The sequence below is a fragment of the Drosophila erecta genome, unplaced genomic scaffold (genome assembly GCF_003286155.1).
Source record: "Drosophila erecta strain 14021-0224.00,06,07 unplaced genomic scaffold, DereRS2 tig00000055-arrow-pilon, whole genome shotgun sequence".
NCBI lineage: Eukaryota > Metazoa > Arthropoda > Insecta > Diptera > Drosophilidae > Drosophila > Drosophila erecta.
Genome location: NW_020825200.1, coordinates 8,217,169 through 8,234,792, shown reverse-complemented (window position 1 = coordinate 8,234,792; position 17,624 = coordinate 8,217,169). Strand labels below are relative to the sequence as shown.

Below are 17,624 nucleotides of genomic sequence, written 5' to 3'. Positions count from 1 at the left end.
GTACAATGAATTTTCAAAAGTTAAGATGACACTGAATAGCAGGAAGAAGTTACTTATAGAATCTTTCAATTCTTGAAATGAAACAATTTACATTATAAACGTACGGAAATTAAGTAAATTAACGCCATTGTATGCTAGAGATTTGCTGAACTTATAACTACGTTAACATAATAGTAACAACAGAAAATACTCAACTGTAAGTAAGAACAATGAATAAACATGATGTCGATCATCGTTGACCAACGTAAGAACTACAAAATGTGTCTGATAATAGAGAAAACAATTATCTAAAAGTATTCAGAAAGTCTCATTTAGCGGCAGATTATCTATTAACTTAGCGGACTCTTTGCCAAGAGTAATTTGGTCCATTTCAAGAGAATTAGCTCGCTTAGATATTTCTATAAAACGGTCTCGAAAGAGATCTGAAATTCAAGTTCTAGATTATTTCGAAAACATTTTTGGTTTTATTTTGGACTCACACAACAAATGGAAAAAGGCTAACGAGGCCTTAATGCGACCCTCGAACGTTTTTATAAAATCACAGGCATCGATACCCGTGATTTTCGGATTATTACGCCAAATGTTTAAGAGGATCATCATTACGCTGTAGGCATCTGTAATGAGATTATACTTAAACATACGTAAACATGTTAAAATTGGTTGAACTCACCATCATGATTATTCTCACAGTATATGCCGTGCTCATACATTTGGTTTGAATGAATTATGAAATTTTTAACAGGCTGCTGCAGTTGAGGTTGCAAAATGTCTTCCACTCCAACTGGTCCTGGCTGATATATATATGCCTCTTTATCCCCACATTTTTTATCCTGAGATGGTCGTACAAATATCTCCTTGTAAAGATTTTCAGTAAATTCACCGCCAAATATTGTTCTCAGTGTGTTTTCAGCCTCGTATTCCATTTCTTCTTTACTGAGCTTGGGGACGGAGTGGTTATGAAGAGCTGAAAAAGTTACACTACATCGAAAGAGTAATAAATTTAATATACGAAATATGATAATGTTCCTCACTTATTATTTAGTTTACAGAGAAGTTCATTTGGGTGTTTCGGTAGATTCGACAGTTTGGGCACTTTCACTTCCCTTGAAATGTAATCTTCCATATATTTCTGTCTATGCTTCACCAGCTGCTCCCGAGTATATTCAATATGTTTGTCTACTATTAGCTTTCTTTTCCGATTCATGGGCTGGCTAAATTTTATTTCTACAAAGGAGTTCAAAACTGAGGGCAACGACGGTTCACAAACTATTTGAGTTACTTCAGCTGGTTCAATGTTATACGGAAAGATTTGGGTCATGATAGCATTGTCAGCTTGGAAAATTTGCGAATCATCCAATCTGGGCATTTTATCTGGTAAGATGTCAGTTGAATCTTGAGTTTTTGAGTGACGCTTTACTATAATAAAACAAATTTTTTGAATACGTTTTTCATCGAAATGATAATTTCTTACAGGAGTTTCTTGTGGCGTCGCTGGGGTAAAGCTCTTGAAAAATGGTTAAGTCCGCTCCATCGGCTTCGCCAAAACCATTTGATGGCATAATAACGCTATGATCCTCGAGAAGTTCTATCTCTTCGGTGATTGTAATAGAATGATACGATTCCGAGTGCGTGCAGTTTCGGGGCAGTTCAATAGACTGATTCCGAAAAATAAATCATATAAGGAAAAAGTTTCACAGTATCCTGGCGACCAACCTCGTCCAAGTCCTCCACCACCTGTTGCGTACTCTCCACTTGCCACATTTGGCATTCAGATAGCATCTTTTCGAAGTAGTCCTGTGCGATTTCATCCAACAGTTCCGATTCCTGCAGTCTGGCACGTTTTGAAGCTGTTATTTTAGATTTTTTGGTGATTATCCGCTTTCGTTTGCGTTGGATTCGAGTCTCAGATTTGTTGACCACTACCGATTTGGTGGTGGTGAGAACGTAATCCAAGTTGGTTCGTGTACATTGATCAAGTAATAGTTTCGTATCCCCTATACAAATTAGTGATTATATAGCAACGCTTTCGTAGTATTCAGGCTAATACTTACCCAAAAGTAGATCCACCTGGCATCTAAAAATATCCGTAACGCCGAAAAACAACCGGGAAATGTCCTTAAAAATAACATTTTGTCTGTTTCTCTTAGCCAAAACATCTGATTGTGTTTTTAATGTATTTTTCTCAATTAGTTCGGTGATTTGCTTGCTAAATTGTAGGCAAAAGACTTGGTTAGCTGAAACAAATAGTTAAATACCTATTGATTTACCAGCAGGCGAGTACATCCACATCTGCGATCTCATTACGATCGAGTTGGGCAAACGCCGATTTCTGCATTTTGCGACATCCCGCTCTCCAGCAGGAATTTAGGACGTTGCCCTCATACAAATTTAAGTTCATCGTATCTACCACATAAATGCACATAAATGATAGTATTGAGTATTTTAAAAGTTAATGCTAAACAATTGAACTTTAAGTAAGAAACATGGCGGCGAAAGTAACGGTGCTTTTTTGACAGTCCTTCAGTGACTAGAGATGACAAACATGCTCCAGATATCGTATAAGACACGATTTTTAATTACTATTACAAAAATTGAAGTCTTAAATTTATGAAAAAAAAAAAACATAAATACAATACATACATAACCACATACAACCATAATACAATACATACAATAAAGCTTTCCAAGTTCAAGCTTAAAAAAAACGGTACATTTGGATTATTTTTAATCATCATCATCGTCGTTTAACAACACTTAACGAAACGATATTTTTGATTCAGCTCGTGATTTTTTTTGGCGTTCAGTGAAGGGTCTCACTGGAGGAACAACAAAACAAAACTCAGAAAAAAACGATAGAATTTAAACGATTTCTTAAGGACAAGTGATACTACATTCCCACAAATAACTGCCAAAAATTCTATAGTGCTGCACAATTTCCAGATCCCATCCTAAAGGCTAGAGCTAGAGTTATGGTAAGATGTGCACAAAAGGTGGGAAATCAATTACCGAAATGAAAACATGACTAATGGAGTGTGGGCGTGTTTTTGTTTTCCAATCGACGATTGTTATTTCCAGATAACAATGGGGATTCCGATTCATTAATCAATTATATCGATTTCATACAGGGTGATAACCAGATATGCGACATAAGCAACGAAGTTCTGACGGAATTGAAGAAGTTCAGATTCAGCAAGAGCAAAAATAATGCCGCTTTGATATGTAAGATTTGATTGCCATGGTAACATACATTTGTAGTTTGTAAGACCGCACCATTGTCCCTTGCAGTGAAAGTCGACCGGGAGAAGCAATCAGTGGTACTGGATGAGTTTATCGACGATATCTCAGTAGACGAACTGCAGGACACATTGCCAGGACACCAGCCCCGATATGTCATCTATACGTATAAGATGGTGCATGACGATCAGCGCATTTCGTACCCAATGTGCTTTATATTCTACACACCAAGGGATAGTCAGGTGGGAGTCTAGTAATACCCAAATATCCTGCATATTTCATAACTTCTTATCATTCATTTCAGATCGAATTGCAGATGATGTATGCCTGCACAAAAAGCGCCCTTCAGCGCGAAGTAGATCTCACACGCGTCTACGAAATACGCGAACTAGACGAACTCACCGAGGAGTGGCTAAGAGCCAAGCTCAAGTAGAGAGGTTTCGATCTCTGGGATCAATCAATCCGGGCCGTTGTCAAAAGCAATATTTTATAGTTCTCTGATTGATTTTTGAGCTTTTTATATACATATTCAAACTGGATCAAGCCGATACCAACGATGCATACCAATACCAAACAAACAAATATTGAGATACTACAATTTTTACCTACAGAAAACACAAATCAAGCTTAGTTTATACAACAATGTCTTTTTTATATCGACGATCGCATGCGACGTATGCGCAAGAAGTTTTTAGTGATTTTAGTTCTTGCATTTAAGTAATAATCTTTATAGAAGCTGTGCTCGCCAAATTTCTACATGTATTTATTGTAAAGATATAAAAGCAAACATGACAAAAAATATTCCATTTTATATAGACAAACTAAATAAATGTTTTCAATATCAAAATATAATTATCGATGAAGTACCAAATTAAGAGTACATTTTTTTTTAAGTAATACTCTAGTAATGAAGTCTCTGTGCCGCCGTATGGTGTAGCATAGTGTAACGTCCTTCGCTAGGCGTTGGCGGTGGAGGAGGCGGCGGAGCCAACATGTGAGCCATTGCAGCCATTCCCATTTGTGTGGCGGGGTTTGGTGGGCCGAGATGATGCAGTGCATCGTGATGGTAGTGATGCGACATGGGCGGTGCGGGAGGCAGCGGCAAATTCAGTAGATTATTATTCGCCGCATGTGTGCGGAAATGGATACTTAGGCTGTCCGCCGTATCAAAAGCCTTGTCACAATCCGGGCACTTGAAGTGGGCGTGATCAAGGGTGTCCAGGCCCACGGGATCCGTGTCTATAGCCTCATCATCATCATCGTCCACTATATCATGGTTTGTACTGGATTCCAATGGATGAAGCTTCAATTTATGCGTTCGCATATCTCTTCGCCTGCTGAAAGCCTTGCCGCAGACATCGCAGTGGTGGTTTTTGATGCCCGTATGGGTTATCATGTGCTTGGAAAGATCACCGGCTGTGTAGAAACCCTTCTGACAGAGCGAGCATACCTGATCTCGCACTCCTAAATGAATCTTGTGGTGCGCCTGGAAGTTTCCCAACGCCGAGAACTGCTTGGAGCAGATCTCACACTGAAATGGCTTGTCGCCCGTGTGCGTTCTTTCGTGGACCTTGAGATTGTACTTCTGGGCGAATCTCTGGATGCAAAAGCTGCATTGGTAGGGTTTCTCGCCCGTATGCGTTCTTATATGCTGTGTTAGTTGGGCAATGCACTTGAAACTTTTGTGGCACTCGTAGCAGGTGTGAGGCATCTTTGGCACAGGTTTGGGACCCCGTTTTTTGTGCTCTTCTGGCGGCTTCCTTTGATACCGTGACCGCCTCTTGCTCACTTTGGCATCCACCGGCTCGTCCTCATCGCTATCGCGCTGCGGTAGCAATGGCTTCTCTACAAAGTCCGTGTTGGTGGCCGCATCCTGGCGCCAGGACTCCAAAATGCCAAGATATTGCCGTAGCCGGAGATCGCTGTTTTCGCATTCCTGCTTGAAGTGAAAGGCTACTCCCAGCCGGTAAATACAGTTGTTGCAGATCACCGACGGTAGGCCATCGGTTTTAAAAACCTAAAACAATATGTACATATATATGCCAATTAAAAGTCAAGTACATATTTTCTTTGTAATACCCACTCTTATTTTTGCGCATTGCATCAACATTACGGAGGGCATCATAGCAAAATCAGTGCTATAAATCGAAGTTACAGGATGTAGTTCCTCCAAGCAAACTCGACAAATTTTGTGGATATTATAGTCCATCTTTTAATTCAAGTTTATAGAAATCAACAAATAAATGCCTTAAAGTCTTGTTTTAGACGCCTATCAGCTGATGCGACCAGGGCTACAAAGGTACAGTAGATACTCTAGCTTGTGAAAATGAAATTGTTATATATGGATAAATTTACTTGGCTTATTTCAGTGAATATGAATACTTGGATTAATGTTGCAAAACTTTTGCGGGAGAACTAATATTTTGTTACTTTTTTCCAAGCTGAAAATATTTCCTATACAACGCTGGTTGTGATAACGTTGTGATCTTTACAACCGACCTTTTGTTTTTCTAAAATATACAAAAATGCACCTAAATGCATCGTTTAATATTTAATATTTACTTTCCAGATTAATTTAATTTAAAAATTATAGAATAAAAACTGTAAGTAAAACCAGGGCTGTACAAGTAATACGGCGCTGCCACCTTCAACGAAAAAGTGTAACCTTTCGTTTTTGCGCTGACGTGACGTGACAGTTGATTTGTTTGATTAAAATAACCAAGATTAAAAGCGCAGCTAAATCGATTTGCGCCGGAATCCATTAACCTGGAAGCAGCAGTCTGAAAGCAAAGACGCAGCCGGAAAAGGAGAGGCATCCAGGAAGAACGATCGTCGCACCAGTCGACGAAAAGAGAGAGAGAGGGAGAGAGAGAGAGAGCGTGAGAAACTGGGAGCTGCACGGGTGAAATTTCGTGGTTTCGCGACCCCAACCACCTGGACCCTCCACCTCCCGCTGATAATAAATCCATTCTCCACTGGAATGATGCTGTGTATACAATATTAGCGATTATCGAGAGCAGGCAGCGCATGTGCCGGCATCCAAAAACCACCTAATGAATATTTAAGCTTTTGTAAACAAATTCTGGAGAGGTTAAACAATCCGGCGAATACGAATACCTGGAGGCTAGTTTCATTTCGCTTCGCCGCAAAGTGCCAGTAATCCCTTGCCGCTTGCAATGGTCACAAGCAGCCAGCTGTTGCCCAACGGCAACTTGTCCAGGAATGGCAAGACTAATACAGAGCACGGTGAGGAGGTGGAAGTCGTCTCTGGAGCTCGTGCAGCAGGTGCAGATGCCGGAGTAACACTAACAGGACTAAAAGGACACCCATCCACATCCGGAACGTTTATGAAACTGAAAACCTATCTCCTAGCTCTGCGTCCTTGGTCGCTGTCCGCCAGTCTGGTACCAACGCTGCTCGGCTCGGCCCTGGCCTACCGCTCCCAGTGGGCGGAGGAGTTTTCGCTGGCCACCTTCTTCCTCACCGCCTTCACCGTGGTCACCGTCCACTGCGCCGGAAACGTCGTTAACACCTATTTCGACTTCATCAAGGGCATTGACAAGCAGAAAGCCGACGACCGCACGCTAGTGGACCATATACTCACCAAGGATGAGGTGAGCAATCGAACGGATGGATCAATTAAGAGAATAGTGTGCTGTTCGTCCATAAGACGTATTTAACAGCGGGACGGCTGACTCATTTTTTTTCGGAAAGTAAAACTAATCCAGTTCAAGATCAAAGTAAATGATATCCTTCAGTCGATTTGAATGATTTTCAACAAATTCGTATTATTAGCAGACCGCCAAGAATAATATATGGCATTCTTTACATACACAATTCAATACACAATTTTTCTGACGTGTACATCCAAGTTCCTAATTTCCAAACAGAATACAATTTATGCAATGAGACTCGCGAAGAGACTTTTAATCTTTAATGGGAAAACGTGATTTTTAAGTTCATATTTGTCAGTAGAAAGAAAAAAATGTCTCAAAATTTATATTTCCATGAACTTTTGTTCTACAGAAATAATTGTTAACGGCTAAAAAGTCTAAAAATGCAGTGTGTACCATTCAGATGAAAAAAATTAAATTATTTTTATATACGTTCAGAAAAAAACGTGCCTAAATCATAAACCATTTTGGATGAGAAAACAATATCAAGATATGTTAGCAATTAGCAAGGTACTAATTTAAATCAAGGGCACATATATTAGTAGAGAGTAGTCAAACAATCATACTTTTAAAATTGATCATTTTAAAGAATTTCTTTTTGAACATTCTTTGAATTCCGTTGATTTCATTTATAATAGGAATTAAATAACTGACAGTAAAAAAATACATCAATTGCCACAATTATAAACAATACTTATTTGTTAATTTTCAGGTGGTATCGCTCGGTGCCATTCTGTACATGGCTGGCTGCGGAGGATTTGTTTTGCTGGCTGTGCTCAGTCCTGCGAAAATGGAGCACCTGGCACTGATCTACTTCGGGGGATTGTCCTCGAGTTTTCTGTATACTGGAGGCATCGGTTTCAAGTACATTGCCCTTGGAGATCTGGTAATACTGATACTCTTTGGACCCATATCGGTTCTTTTCGCCTTCATGTCACAAACTGGTCATGTGGACTGGACGACAATGGGTTATGCGATTCCTTTGGCCCTCAACACAGAGGCCATCCTGCATAGTAACAACACTAGAGATGCGGACAACGATCGCCGGGCTGGAATCGTAACGCTCGCCATTTTAATAGGACGTACAGCATCTCACGTTCTGTATGCCATGCTGCTCTTCGCACCCTACTCCTTATTCTTCATCTTCGGCTTGAAGTACTCTCTGTGGTTCCTACTGCCGCTGGTTACCCTGCCACAAGCCTTCCAGATAGAGAAGCGTTTCCGCAACGAACAGACGATGCACTTGGTGCCTCGGCAAACAGCCAAGCTGAACTTCTTTTTTGGCATCTTGTATATTGTGGCCTGCTGTTGTGCCCATCAGTTGCCTACCTTCGGGTTGCGAAGAAATTGATAGACGGTACATGATCAGAGAGAACCTGGTGCAATGTTTTAGGGAATTTCATTAGGATTAAGTCATTGTGAGTCACAAGAAGGGAGTATGAAGCTTAATCGGCTTTCCACTGTTTGACGTTGCACAAATTTCGAATGCTGCTAGTCGCCCGTTAGATTCTAAACTTTTGAACTGAACATATCCTTGCCCTAATGGGTCGATTAATTTGAGAGAAAACCTATGGCTAATATAAGACATTTTGAAATACAGATTACAGGCCTAGTATCAGCTTAATAGTTTTCTATATCAACTCCAAACGATAATCCATAATCATTGTGCATAAGAAAAATTGAATCCAATTCGTTAAGCTAAAAAGTCCCAAACCAAATACATACTTAAAATAAATATTAAAATCTTTGAATAATTTTTTGATACTCAAATTTTAAGAAATACATTTTATTGTCTCTTAAACCAAAAGCATGATATTAGACAATTAATTTCTATGTCAAAAATTGCTTACATTGTCCAAAGGTTTGTTGACTATCTATAATATCGACCTTAAACTATCCCACTCGTTTTTATTTATTTCATATCGTCACAGCCCCAAGTCTCAACCAATCAATGTTATTAATAATTATACTCTTCTCCTCGCGCGTTGGGAATTACGGACCAAGACAGTTTTGTGCAGCAGCAACCAGTAATTGCAATTCAGACCCACTTTTATATTATTCTAAAATATATTCACCACATTCACATGGGTGTAGATACTTAAGTTTCGCGAATCAAAATGCAGATTTACTTTACGAATAGAAGTGCTTAGAAATGCAGCTAAGTTGAAAGTTTATAGCCAATTGGCTGGCTTGCTTTGAACGTTTTACAAATATTATATACACGAACACGAGCATATATTTATACACTAGATCATGTAAGCCCAGTGTCTAGCGGCAGGCTCAGAGTGAGAATTATAAAGGAAAAATCAAGAAAACCTAAGTAAAACGAACACAGAACACAAATTACAATTTTGAAATAACTACATACGTAGATGTCGAAGGAGCAACAATTGTTTTCCATTAACAATAGCGTATGCATATAAACAAATAGCTTTAAATAACAAACAGAAGAGGAGAAAGCCAAATCCCATTTGCATTATAATCGGAACATTTGTGTGGCAATATTTATTTGTACGCTAGATTTTTGTATATTCATTCATTCTTTTGTGTACTGTATAAGGAAATGCTTCTGTTAGTATCGCTCAGTAACCGAGTGGAATTGAACTAAGTGAATACTTCATAGACTACAAATCAACAACCAGATGAACAATAATTATTATAATGATATTGATAATTAAATGTTTAATTAGAGAATGTAAACGAGAATTGTGTAATATATACTGATTTATATTTTATTGAACGTGAAGAAAGTGCAAGGGGCTTTAATTGAAAATTCCTTTTTCAGTCCATCCCATACAGTCATAAAGATAGGCGAAATTCAAAACAAAAAAAAGCAGCATATATTTTAATTCAAACGGAAGATGGAGGATATTCCAGTAATATTGTAAACTCTAATCCGTGTCGAGGTAAGATTGAATGAACTAAACGCCATAATCCATATTACTGCTCTCTAGCCACCAACATGATGTCATATGGCTTCACGGCAGCGGTGGCTCCTTCGAGCGGGACCTCCTCCGGCACCTGACCAGGAATAGCCACCATTTTAAAGTTTTGCAGCACTGTGGTTGTGAACATAAACAGATTCTGTCGCCCCAACAAGTCGCCCATGCAGCGATGACGTCCGAACCCAAAGGGGTTGAAGGCTTTTGGCAGTTGCAGATGGCCATTAAAGAGGTATCTGTCCGGATTGAATGCCTCAGGATCAGGAAAGTCGACTGGGTTGATCAGCATTCCCCTAAAACAGGCTATGACCATGGTGTCCTTCGGAATATCATATCCCGACAAGCGAGTGTCGCACACGGCTCGATGCGGTATGCCAAAAGTGTGGAGCATGAACATCCTGACCGCCTCCAATGTGATAGCTTCGCAATAGGGCATGTTGGCGCGATCGCGGGACCACTCGGGTATGCGTTCCAGACCCACTACCTCCTTGATTTCCTGAAAGGCTCGCTCCTGGATCTTAGGCTGCAGCACCAAGTGCATAAAACAAAAGCCCAGGCTCTTGTTGGTGGTCTCGGACCCAGCCAAGAACATATCCAAGCAAATGGCCAAGAGGCTCTCATCACTGAACATTCCCTTCTCGTCGTTTCCCTCGTCCTGGGCACGGAGATACGAATCCATCAGATCTCTTGGTTCGTCGTAGTTCTTATATGTCAAGCGATGCAGCTCGATCTCCTTGCTCATAAAGGAATACAAAGATCTATGACTCTCCACGAAACCATTGTAGCCAGAGAAGTCCGGAGCTATGAATCGAAGCAGGGGAAAGTGACTGAATAGAGCACCCACCATATCGATGTTTTTGAAGAGCTCAAAAAAGGTCTCCAGCAGTTGCGTAATCTCCAGAGAACCAGGTTCATATCTTCTACCACTCAGCATGCACCAGAGAGTGTTCAAAACATAAACACTCGTTAGGTCGTGCATTTCAATCCTCGCCTGCTTTCCTCCAGACTTCACCACCTTATCCTTTAAGTCCTGGAGCAGGCACGTGGCCTCGTTATGCACTATATCCATCATGCCACTTCTGGCAAAGCCAAAGTTCTTCAGATGTCTCAGAATGAATCTACGCTGCTCCACCCACATTTCACCGTCGGTCAAAAGTACTCCCAGCCGAGAATTAAAGGTTCTTAGGCGATAAAATATACCATCGGGACGGCCGTCAATATCTTCGTTGGTCATCATTTCACTAATGGCATCGTTCGTATAGGCTATCACCACCTTATCCCTGCCAATCTTGAGGCCGAAGAAACCATATGGATTCACATACTGCTGGGCCAACACGTCGATCACCTTGCAAAACATTCCAAGGCGCCACCGTAGTTGGAATACCTGCAGGGCACTTCCCACAACCGGATACCAACAAGGTCCTGGCGGAAACCGCTTGGGCTTTCGAACTCCTCCAAACCAGATGGCCAACAGGGTGGTACAGAAAATCCATATGACCGCATAAAACATGTTTTTGTCTCCGCTTTCACTTTTCCCCAGTTACGCAATCTTCAGTTTCGAGTTGGTGGTCTATCCACAGTTTCCTGCTGACTTGGTCCAGAGTTTGATCCCGCTCCTGACGTTCACTCAAATCGACTGAATCCGCTCAGTTGGCTGGGCGCCGCTTTTATAGAGGTCTTGTGAAAAGCTTTTCCTCATGTTTGATTTTTCCTTTTTAAGTTATCTCAAGTGTTGATTGTTGAGAAAAATGGTAGTCACAAAATTGTATAGGTGAATGTTCTGGGCTTGATTATATGGAAACTATAAAGACTATACTATAAACTATAAAACAAATTTCCTTTTATATCCGACACTCTTAGAGAACTTGAAAATCTAATATACCCTTTTAATATTTGATTGATGAGTAAGCGTTTATGGAAGCGTTTTCGACCCTAAAAGTATATGTATGTATTTTTGATCAGGATCACTAGCCCAGTCGATCTCGCACCTCGCACTAGCTGAGTAACGGGTATCTGATAGCCGGGGCACTCGACTATAGCGTTGTCTCCTGTTATAAATGTAAAGTGTATCTTTTGGAATTCGCTGAGGGACTATTGCATAAGATCCTGACCTCTATCCATTTCCCTTTAGCCTTAAAGCCCAAATCTTCACCCGTCTGACCCACTGCCTCGTGGATAGTTGAACTGCATTTTCCTCGGCGATAATCGACGCTAGCTACCGACATTAATGGTCATGGACAACGCCACCGAAACCAGTGGAGCACCATCGCCGCCAAAGTCAAGGAAAACTTGTTGCGTTCAGAAAACCGCGAAAACGCAAACAGAAAAAACATGTTTGCTCGAAATGAAAGGGAAATTAATGGAGATGTTGGGAAAGAAAAAAGTAAGCAGGCGGAGGAGGAGGAGGAGGAGGTGGAGGAGGAGCTGCCTGGACAACTCGACTGGATGGGGTTATTATGTCATCGCCATCGCCATCGTCATCGCGTTCGCCATTGCCATTGCGGAAAGCGGCGGGATGGACTTTGTTTTCCTGATAAGTCCGCTGGTTCCGGTTTCTGGGGATCGGGGCCTCGGGTTTGGGACTTTGCCGTTTCAGGCGATCAAAGTGGAGCTGCCATCAAATTTTGGCATCCAATTGGGGCCTTAACACGGCTCCACACTCGCGAAGTTAGCCCATTTGAAGACTGGCGTCCGAGCTGCGAAGACGTGACAGGACTGCAATTTAATCGAAAGAATGGGTTTCAGGTGAGCGCAGCGACAAAGTGACAAGGACCCGTACACTATACATACATATTTAAGTTTGCTACACTGGAAAAGTGGTTAAATCGTCGAGTATTTGAATTGAGTTTAGCAAACTAACTTTGATTTAACTAATTCGTCTAATAGTTCGGTGAATTGTGAAGAAACTCCAATATAAAAAACGTTTTAAAATCACAAATAAAATATGTTGTTTCTGGAACCAAATTATTTTAATAAACCTTAACACAGTTCTTATTATAAAACAACCCTTAGAATTGTGCTCTTAGCTGCCACCGGCCTCGGAGCGATGTACATGATGCATCTACTGGCCCAGGATTGGGTGAAGATCCGACCCATTCGAGGAATAACCCAACTAGCCGGAATGGCCGCTCAACCGATCCAACAGGTTATTGCACCCATCCAACAAGCCAGCGGGGCTCTAAATTTATTCCGGAGCAGAAGAGAGGCCAGCCTGAATCATGAACTCGGTTGGATGCGAAGGACCCCAGATTCGGGAGGAGGGAATGGTGGCAGGGGTGGCGCTGCAGGAGGCCTGGATCACAGGCCACCACCTGCCGTCGATTGGAAGAGGATCCTGTCCAGAGATCCCTTCGAGTGCCTGCAATCCTTGATATGCCAACTGATGTCCGGAGCCGAAGCAAAAGTTCCGGAGGCTGAGCTGCTCATGGATTATCTGGAGTCATCGCTGGAGCTGGCTCCGGCCAAGATTGGTCGCGCCTTCAGCCGAGGATTGGCCTTACGCGGCTCCACGGAGCTGTGCTTCAACGAATATCCATTTTGCCTCTACTCCGCCAAAACGATGTTGCGCATCCTGCGTTGGTTCAGTGAATCGGGTGAAGTGCCCGTGGATAAGGTGGCCTAGTTAAAATCCCGTCTAGCTTCACTTTACTTAAGTCTTAACGGGTGGAAAGTGAAAATGTGAAATTTGTGTTTTAAGTCTTTACTGTATACATATAAATATAATATTTATAGCGCTTGGCTAGTAGCAATACCTAAAGATTTTAACGATCTTTGTCATTTGTCTTTTGTCGTTTTAATCATCTTTATTTTATTTTAAAATAAGTATATGTATATAGTTATTCCTCACTTAAGGTGAGGAACCACCTCCTCACTTTTGTTTACTAGAATTTTCAATAAACATCAACCATGAAAGAACGCACATATTAAAACTACAATGATACCGCATAAATTGGAAGATTCGACTTAATGGGACGAAAAACTGCGACTGTAGATCCTGCGCACATGGAAGTGACGGGCCCGGCGCCTGCAGATTGGGCAGCGATGGTACATTCGAATGGCCATGTGGATGCATCTGCTCCCAAACAAATGGCCACAACGCAGCGAGACCAGGCGATGTATTCCATTTTCCGTCCAGGGCAACAGGCAAATAGAGCAGGTTGCGTCCTCCACCATCCTGTCCAGACGCTGATTGATTTTCTTAACAGCCGCATGCAGATCAGCGATGATCAGGAGTTCGCCAATTTGATGAAGGCGTTCCTGAAGGGTCGTATACTGCAACATCTTCTCCTTCAGCTGGTCCAGGATGCGACGACGCTGAGTGTTAAGATTTTTGATCCGCAAATTGTGATCCCTGAGCTTGCGTACTTGCTCCTCCAGATTGCCATTGGACGCCTCCGTCGGCTCTCGCTCCATGCGCTCAAGTTCGCTCTCTAGTGCATCCATTTCCACCAGTAAAATATAGATATAATTTTCCTGCGACTCTGTTTCCGTCGACATTTTGTATTGTTGTGACAGAACTCCACATCAGATAATTATGTAGATTACTTCTGCCTGCTTTAATGCACGAAGAAATTACAAAATACTTGCAAATGGGAAGTGTGGTTACTGAAAAAGTTTATTAATAACAATAAATTTTCCTTGGTTGTGTACATCAGTATGCAAAAATATTCATATACATTAGTTAATACAATTATTTAATCATATTAAAATCGGAATGAAGTAACATAGCTTCTGTTTCATGTTTGAGTTTTAGATTTTGTTGCAGTAATAACAAATGAGCGAGCGATAGTTCAGTTGATAAGGCGCTTTCAAAGCCCATAGCAGTGATTAAAATAAGTTAAAGAAAAATGTTTGATTTGTTCAACACAATTTGTACATAAGAGAGCGTAGTAGAGAGCTTCTGTTGCGACTTTGATTTGTGCACATGTTGGGGAGATTCTCGCTTTGATTTGGGCGTAAAAATAGTAGTTTTAAAAATGAGAATAAGTAGGAAATAAATTCCGTAATGGTAAAGCACATCAGGCCAGCGGAGATGACTTGCCACTAAGAGTGACACTCGTAACATCCCTGACAATCATTTCGGCCACCTGCCAAGCAATCTCCTCTTGCACATTATCCTCCGGCAGGTTCACCAGCTTTCGCATTGCATTTTTAATCTTGTTTCCGCTTACACTCAGTGACCACGGTTGCGATTTTAGGGCCACAGCATCCACGGCCTCGAAGTCCCGCTCATAGCGTCCCAATGAGTTAACAAATCCGAATTTCAGTGCGCCCGCAGGACGCTGCCACAAAAGTTGGGGATTCGTCAGTTGCCTGGCATCGATGTTGAGATTTCCAGACTGATGATTTATCGCTGTTTTTGACGGCGCTTGATCCATGGAAGCCAGCAGTGTGTTGTGCTGCGAAATATGCGTGCAGTCTGACATGGATAGAGTTTTTCGATGTCGCTGTTGGGCGCTGGTGGAGTTTCCAGCTCTTCGCAAGCTTAGCTTTTTTTGGAGATTCGGATGAGGCGCAGAATTATCTGAATAATGAAAAGTAAGCTTAGGTTAGTGCAACTTTGACACACAAGTTAAAGTATCCGAACAAACCTCTCTTAACCTTCAGTTCATTCACGTAGTTATCAAAGATGTGCGACTTAAGGAAGTCAGCGAAATACTTTTGCTCCAGATACTTGGCCGTTACCAAGAGGGCCAAATCGAAGGCTTGCCACTGTTCACCTGGAGCACAGATCGCTTGTTCCACTCGTAAGCGAAGCTTCTGGGACATCCATAGTCGGCACTCGGATTGGAGGGAGAAGTATTTGTCGTATATGATCATGGCATCGCTTTGCGCCGCCTTGCGATCCTCCTCCTTCTCTTCGCCAGAAGCAAAGCTCTTGCGGAAGTTTATGCCGGTGATCCAGAACTCCAGGCATTCCCGCTCTTGTCGCTGTTCCAGGTACTCGGTAAAGTAGAACAAGGCCAGTTCGCTGTTCAAGACGTCGTAGATATTTATAGAGCCGCCCTCGATCAACTCCAAACAGTATCTAGAGTAGTAGCCGCTTTGCAGAAATCCTTGCACATGATCCCGCTCCAGTTGCTCTAGCACAAACTCTCTAGCTTCGTCAAAGCAGCTAGCCGGGATTGGCCTACTACACTCGGATTTATCCCTTCCGCAAAGGAGCAGCGATATATGCGCGAGGATGACGATGGGCAGCTCCACTTGCAGGCTGGCGTTCACTATCAGATACTTTTGGTATATGGCAATGGCATCGCTGATGCTGGCCCGCGATAACTCGGAGTTCATCACACATTCCATCCCAGACTTTTGCCTATTGATTTGTTTGTTTGTCTCCGCATAGATGCGGCTCTTCTCGTCGTCTGTGAGGGGCTTGCGCATGGAGAGATCGCACAGCGTCTTCAATTCAGGTACATCTTTGTCATCTTTGTGCGGAGAAGATTGTTCCATCGCCAACCGAGGAGGCTCCACCGGCTTCTCCTTCTCTTGCGTAAGCGCCGCCCGCTTAAAGTTCTCAATGTCCAAGTAGAATTTGATTAGCGGCAGTGCCTGTCGGGTATCCAGATACTGAACAAAGAAGCTCAGGCAGTTCGGATCGTTGACGATGGAAGCGAGATTCATGGAGAGGCGTGAGTTGTAGGTGAAAATGTCTGGGAAAAAGCAAAAGTTATGAGTTTTTCTATTGATTGCTTAACATAAATGCCCATCAAGAAGTCAGTCTCTGTTATTACAAGCTGCTCATCAAGACGAGATGGCATCTGGCCCTCGTATATGTTTTCATTTATCATTAATTTAGTTTTCGTATGTGAGTGTTTAATATGTTGGTCAATAAATCCAGTTTTAATATAAGAAACTTTGTTTCAAGATAATTGATACGAGTTTTTTTAAACATGGCCATACATGGAAGTAATCCTTATCGAGAGTAAACCTGCGATTTGCCGATCGTTGCAAACCCATCAGATGCGATTCAAAGGTGCTAACGTGATGAGCAATTGAACAATGGGAAATGAGGTAATTACCATCGTTGCTGGCGAGACTGATGCCATCGGAGGGGGCTCCTCCTCCTCCTCCTGCTGCGGATACCACGCCCCCCTCCTCCTCCGCTTCTAGGAACACTTCGTCGCAAAAACTGGTTGTGGAGCGCAGCGAGTGGCGTTTGTGAGCCATGGCTCCATCTCCAGCTCCGTCGGTGGTGTCCACATCATACGCTGGCATTTGCCCAACTGGCCAACTGGCATCCGTGGCATCTTGGCTGCTGCGACGTCGGCCTAAATAAAATCAACGAAAACAAACGTAATTGGTGTCAACAGCACAAGAAGAGGTGGTTATGAAGCGGGGAAGGGGGAGTTGGGTGAAAACAGCAGCGAAATTTCTTCCAATTGTTTGTTTAACTCACTGGCGTGCCTCTTGATGTAATTTAACATCTTTACATTCTCCGGCTTTTGGTGGATACGAAAAACGCTTCTTGTGCTTTAAAATGCCGATTAACTAGGTATTCGATGAAATAATTAATGCAGTGCGACGGTAAATATTATGAAAATGGTTTCAGGCGCTAGGGTATTTTTTTTTAACTAATCATTTTAGTGTATTGTCTTTGGCTGGTCACTCTGTTGGAACTCTATTCGGTTGTGTTCTTTGCTAAAAAGATTGGAAACCAATTTAAAATAAAAGCGTATTCAAACGCCGAATAGCAATTTCACTAAACATAGGCGAATTTCGGCGGCGAAAAGCAAATTCATAATACTGGGCGAATTTGTACGGCGAAAATTATAAG

The 17,624-nt window shown here is 42.0% G+C and overlaps 8 protein-coding genes across 11 annotated transcripts; 3 read left to right on the top strand and 5 right to left on the bottom strand.

The window, feature by feature from the left end:
* Positions 1–282: 282 nt before the first annotated feature.
* On the bottom strand, positions 283–2,566 carry LOC6541667. 2 transcript variants are annotated; one of them, XM_001969001.2, is made up of 8 exons: positions 2,268–2,566; positions 2,052–2,206; positions 1,714–1,994; positions 1,472–1,655; positions 1,032–1,416; positions 671–978; positions 480–614; positions 283–422 (listed from the first exon to the last, which is right to left on the bottom strand). In XM_001969001.2, the coding sequence occupies exons 1-8, from the start codon at positions 2,420–2,422 to the stop codon at positions 298–300; spliced, it is 1,728 nt and encodes a 575-aa protein (XP_001969037.2). In that variant the 5' UTR covers positions 2,423–2,566; the 3' UTR covers positions 283–297. The 2 variants fall into 2 exon arrangements, with proteins under 2 accessions (XP_001969037.2, XP_026835036.1); XM_026979235.1 differs by lacking the exons at positions 283–422; positions 480–614 and having other exon boundaries at positions 940–964; positions 2,268–2,564.
* Positions 2,567–2,769: 203 nt separating this feature from the next.
* LOC6541814 (glia maturation factor beta) lies at positions 2,770–3,800 on the top strand. 2 transcript variants are annotated; one of them, XM_026979177.1, is made up of 4 exons: positions 2,770–2,972; positions 3,126–3,219; positions 3,286–3,476; positions 3,539–3,800. In XM_026979177.1, exons 1-4 carry the CDS (start codon positions 2,970–2,972, stop codon positions 3,665–3,667), a joined length of 417 nt encoding a protein of 138 aa, XP_026834978.1. In that variant the 5' UTR covers positions 2,770–2,969; the 3' UTR covers positions 3,668–3,800. The 2 variants fall into 2 exon arrangements, with proteins under 2 accessions (XP_026834978.1, XP_001969036.2); XM_001969000.3 differs by having other exon boundaries at positions 2,770–2,990; positions 3,076–3,219.
* A 179-nt stretch (positions 3,801–3,979) lies between these two features.
* On the bottom strand, positions 3,980–5,561 carry LOC6541297 (zinc finger protein OZF). The gene is made up of 2 exons (XM_001968999.3): positions 5,318–5,561; positions 3,980–5,251 (listed from the first exon to the last, which is right to left on the bottom strand). The coding sequence occupies exons 1-2, from the start codon at positions 5,441–5,443 to the stop codon at positions 4,136–4,138; spliced, it is 1,242 nt and encodes a 413-aa protein (XP_001969035.1). The 5' UTR covers positions 5,444–5,561; the 3' UTR covers positions 3,980–4,135.
* A 282-nt stretch (positions 5,562–5,843) lies between these two features.
* On the top strand, positions 5,844–9,654 carry LOC6541993 (ubiA prenyltransferase domain-containing protein 1 homolog). Its single transcript, XM_026978864.1, has 2 exons — positions 5,844–6,848; positions 7,621–9,654. The coding sequence occupies exons 1-2, from the start codon at positions 6,411–6,413 to the stop codon at positions 8,257–8,259; spliced, it is 1,077 nt and encodes a 358-aa protein (XP_026834665.1). The 5' UTR covers positions 5,844–6,410; the 3' UTR covers positions 8,260–9,654.
* Positions 9,655–9,741: 87 nt separating this feature from the next.
* Positions 9,742–11,519, bottom strand: LOC6543080 (probable cytochrome P450 303a1). The gene has a single exon (XM_001968997.3). The coding sequence runs from the start codon at positions 11,358–11,360 to the stop codon at positions 9,849–9,851; it is 1,512 nt and encodes a 503-aa protein (XP_001969033.1). The 5' UTR covers positions 11,361–11,519; the 3' UTR covers positions 9,742–9,848.
* Positions 11,520–12,413: 894 nt separating this feature from the next.
* On the top strand, positions 12,414–13,544 carry LOC6541436. Of its 2 annotated transcripts, none has more exons than XM_026979143.1 (2): positions 12,414–12,595; positions 12,839–13,544. In XM_026979143.1, exons 1-2 carry the CDS (start codon positions 12,585–12,587, stop codon positions 13,470–13,472), a joined length of 645 nt encoding a protein of 214 aa, XP_026834944.1. In that variant the 5' UTR covers positions 12,414–12,584; the 3' UTR covers positions 13,473–13,544. The 2 variants fall into 2 exon arrangements, with proteins under 2 accessions (XP_026834944.1, XP_026834945.1); XM_026979144.1 differs by having other exon boundaries at positions 12,416–12,595; positions 12,863–13,544.
* A 14-nt stretch (positions 13,545–13,558) lies between these two features.
* On the bottom strand, positions 13,559–14,406 carry LOC6543195. Its single transcript, XM_001968995.3, has one exon. The coding sequence runs from the start codon at positions 14,345–14,347 to the stop codon at positions 13,814–13,816; it is 534 nt and encodes a 177-aa protein (XP_001969031.3). The 5' UTR covers positions 14,348–14,406; the 3' UTR covers positions 13,559–13,813.
* Positions 14,407–14,447: 41 nt separating this feature from the next.
* On the bottom strand, positions 14,448–17,440 carry LOC6541157 (A-kinase anchor protein 10, mitochondrial). The gene is made up of 4 exons (XM_001968994.3): positions 17,247–17,440; positions 16,870–17,118; positions 15,442–16,500; positions 14,448–15,374 (listed from the first exon to the last, which is right to left on the bottom strand). The coding sequence occupies exons 1-4, from the start codon at positions 17,272–17,274 to the stop codon at positions 14,869–14,871; spliced, it is 1,842 nt and encodes a 613-aa protein (XP_001969030.1). The 5' UTR covers positions 17,275–17,440; the 3' UTR covers positions 14,448–14,868.
* Positions 17,441–17,624: the final 184 nt, after the last annotated feature.

Excerpts from the sequence above, each read along its gene's own strand:
- LOC6543080 (XM_001968997.3), bottom strand. The coding sequence starts at position 11,360 with ATGTTTTATGCGGTCATATGGATTTTCTGTACCACCCTGTTGGCCATC.
- LOC6541157 (XM_001968994.3), bottom strand. The coding sequence starts at position 17,274 with ATGTTAAATTACATCAAGAGGCACGCCA. Across the intron at positions 16,501-16,869 it reads CAGTCTCGCCAGCAACGATG|ACATTTTCACCTACAACTCA; the intron begins GTAATTACCTCA and ends GCTTTTTCCCAG. Across the intron at positions 15,375-15,441 it reads TGAACTGAAGGTTAAGAGAG|ATAATTCTGCGCCTCATCCG; the intron begins GTTTGTTCGGAT and ends TTCATTATTCAG.
- LOC6541993 (XM_026978864.1), top strand. The coding sequence starts at position 6,411 with ATGGTCACAAGCAGCCAGCTGTTGCCCAACGGCAACTTGTCCAGGAAT. Across the intron at positions 6,849-7,620 it reads ATATACTCACCAAGGATGAG|GTGGTATCGCTCGGTGCCAT; the intron begins GTGAGCAATCGA and ends GTTAATTTTCAG.
- LOC6541297 (XM_001968999.3), bottom strand. The coding sequence starts at position 5,443 with ATGGACTATAATATCCACAAAATTTGTCGAGTTTGCTTGGAGGAACTA. Across the intron at positions 5,252-5,317 it reads TGCAATGCGCAAAAATAAGA|GTTTTTAAAACCGATGGCCT; the intron begins GTGGGTATTACA and ends ATATTGTTTTAG.
- LOC6541814 (XM_001969000.3), top strand. Across the intron at positions 3,220-3,285 it reads AAATAATGCCGCTTTGATAT|TGAAAGTCGACCGGGAGAAG; the intron begins GTAAGATTTGAT and ends TGTCCCTTGCAG. Across the intron at positions 3,477-3,538 it reads ACACACCAAGGGATAGTCAG|ATCGAATTGCAGATGATGTA; the intron begins GTGGGAGTCTAG and ends CATTCATTTCAG.
- LOC6543195 (XM_001968995.3), bottom strand. The coding sequence starts at position 14,347 with ATGTCGACGGAAACAGAGTCGCAGGAAAATTATATCTATATTTTACTG.
- LOC6541667 (XM_001969001.2), bottom strand. The coding sequence starts at position 2,422 with ATGTGCATTTATGTGGTAGATACGATGAACTTAAATTTGTATGAGGGC. Across the intron at positions 2,207-2,267 it reads GTGGATGTACTCGCCTGCTG|CAAGCAAATCACCGAACTAA; the intron begins GTAAATCAATAG and ends CCTACAATTTAG. Across the intron at positions 979-1,031 it reads CTCTGTAAACTAAATAATAA|TGTAACTTTTTCAGCTCTTC; the intron begins GTGAGGAACATT and ends CTTTCGATGTAG.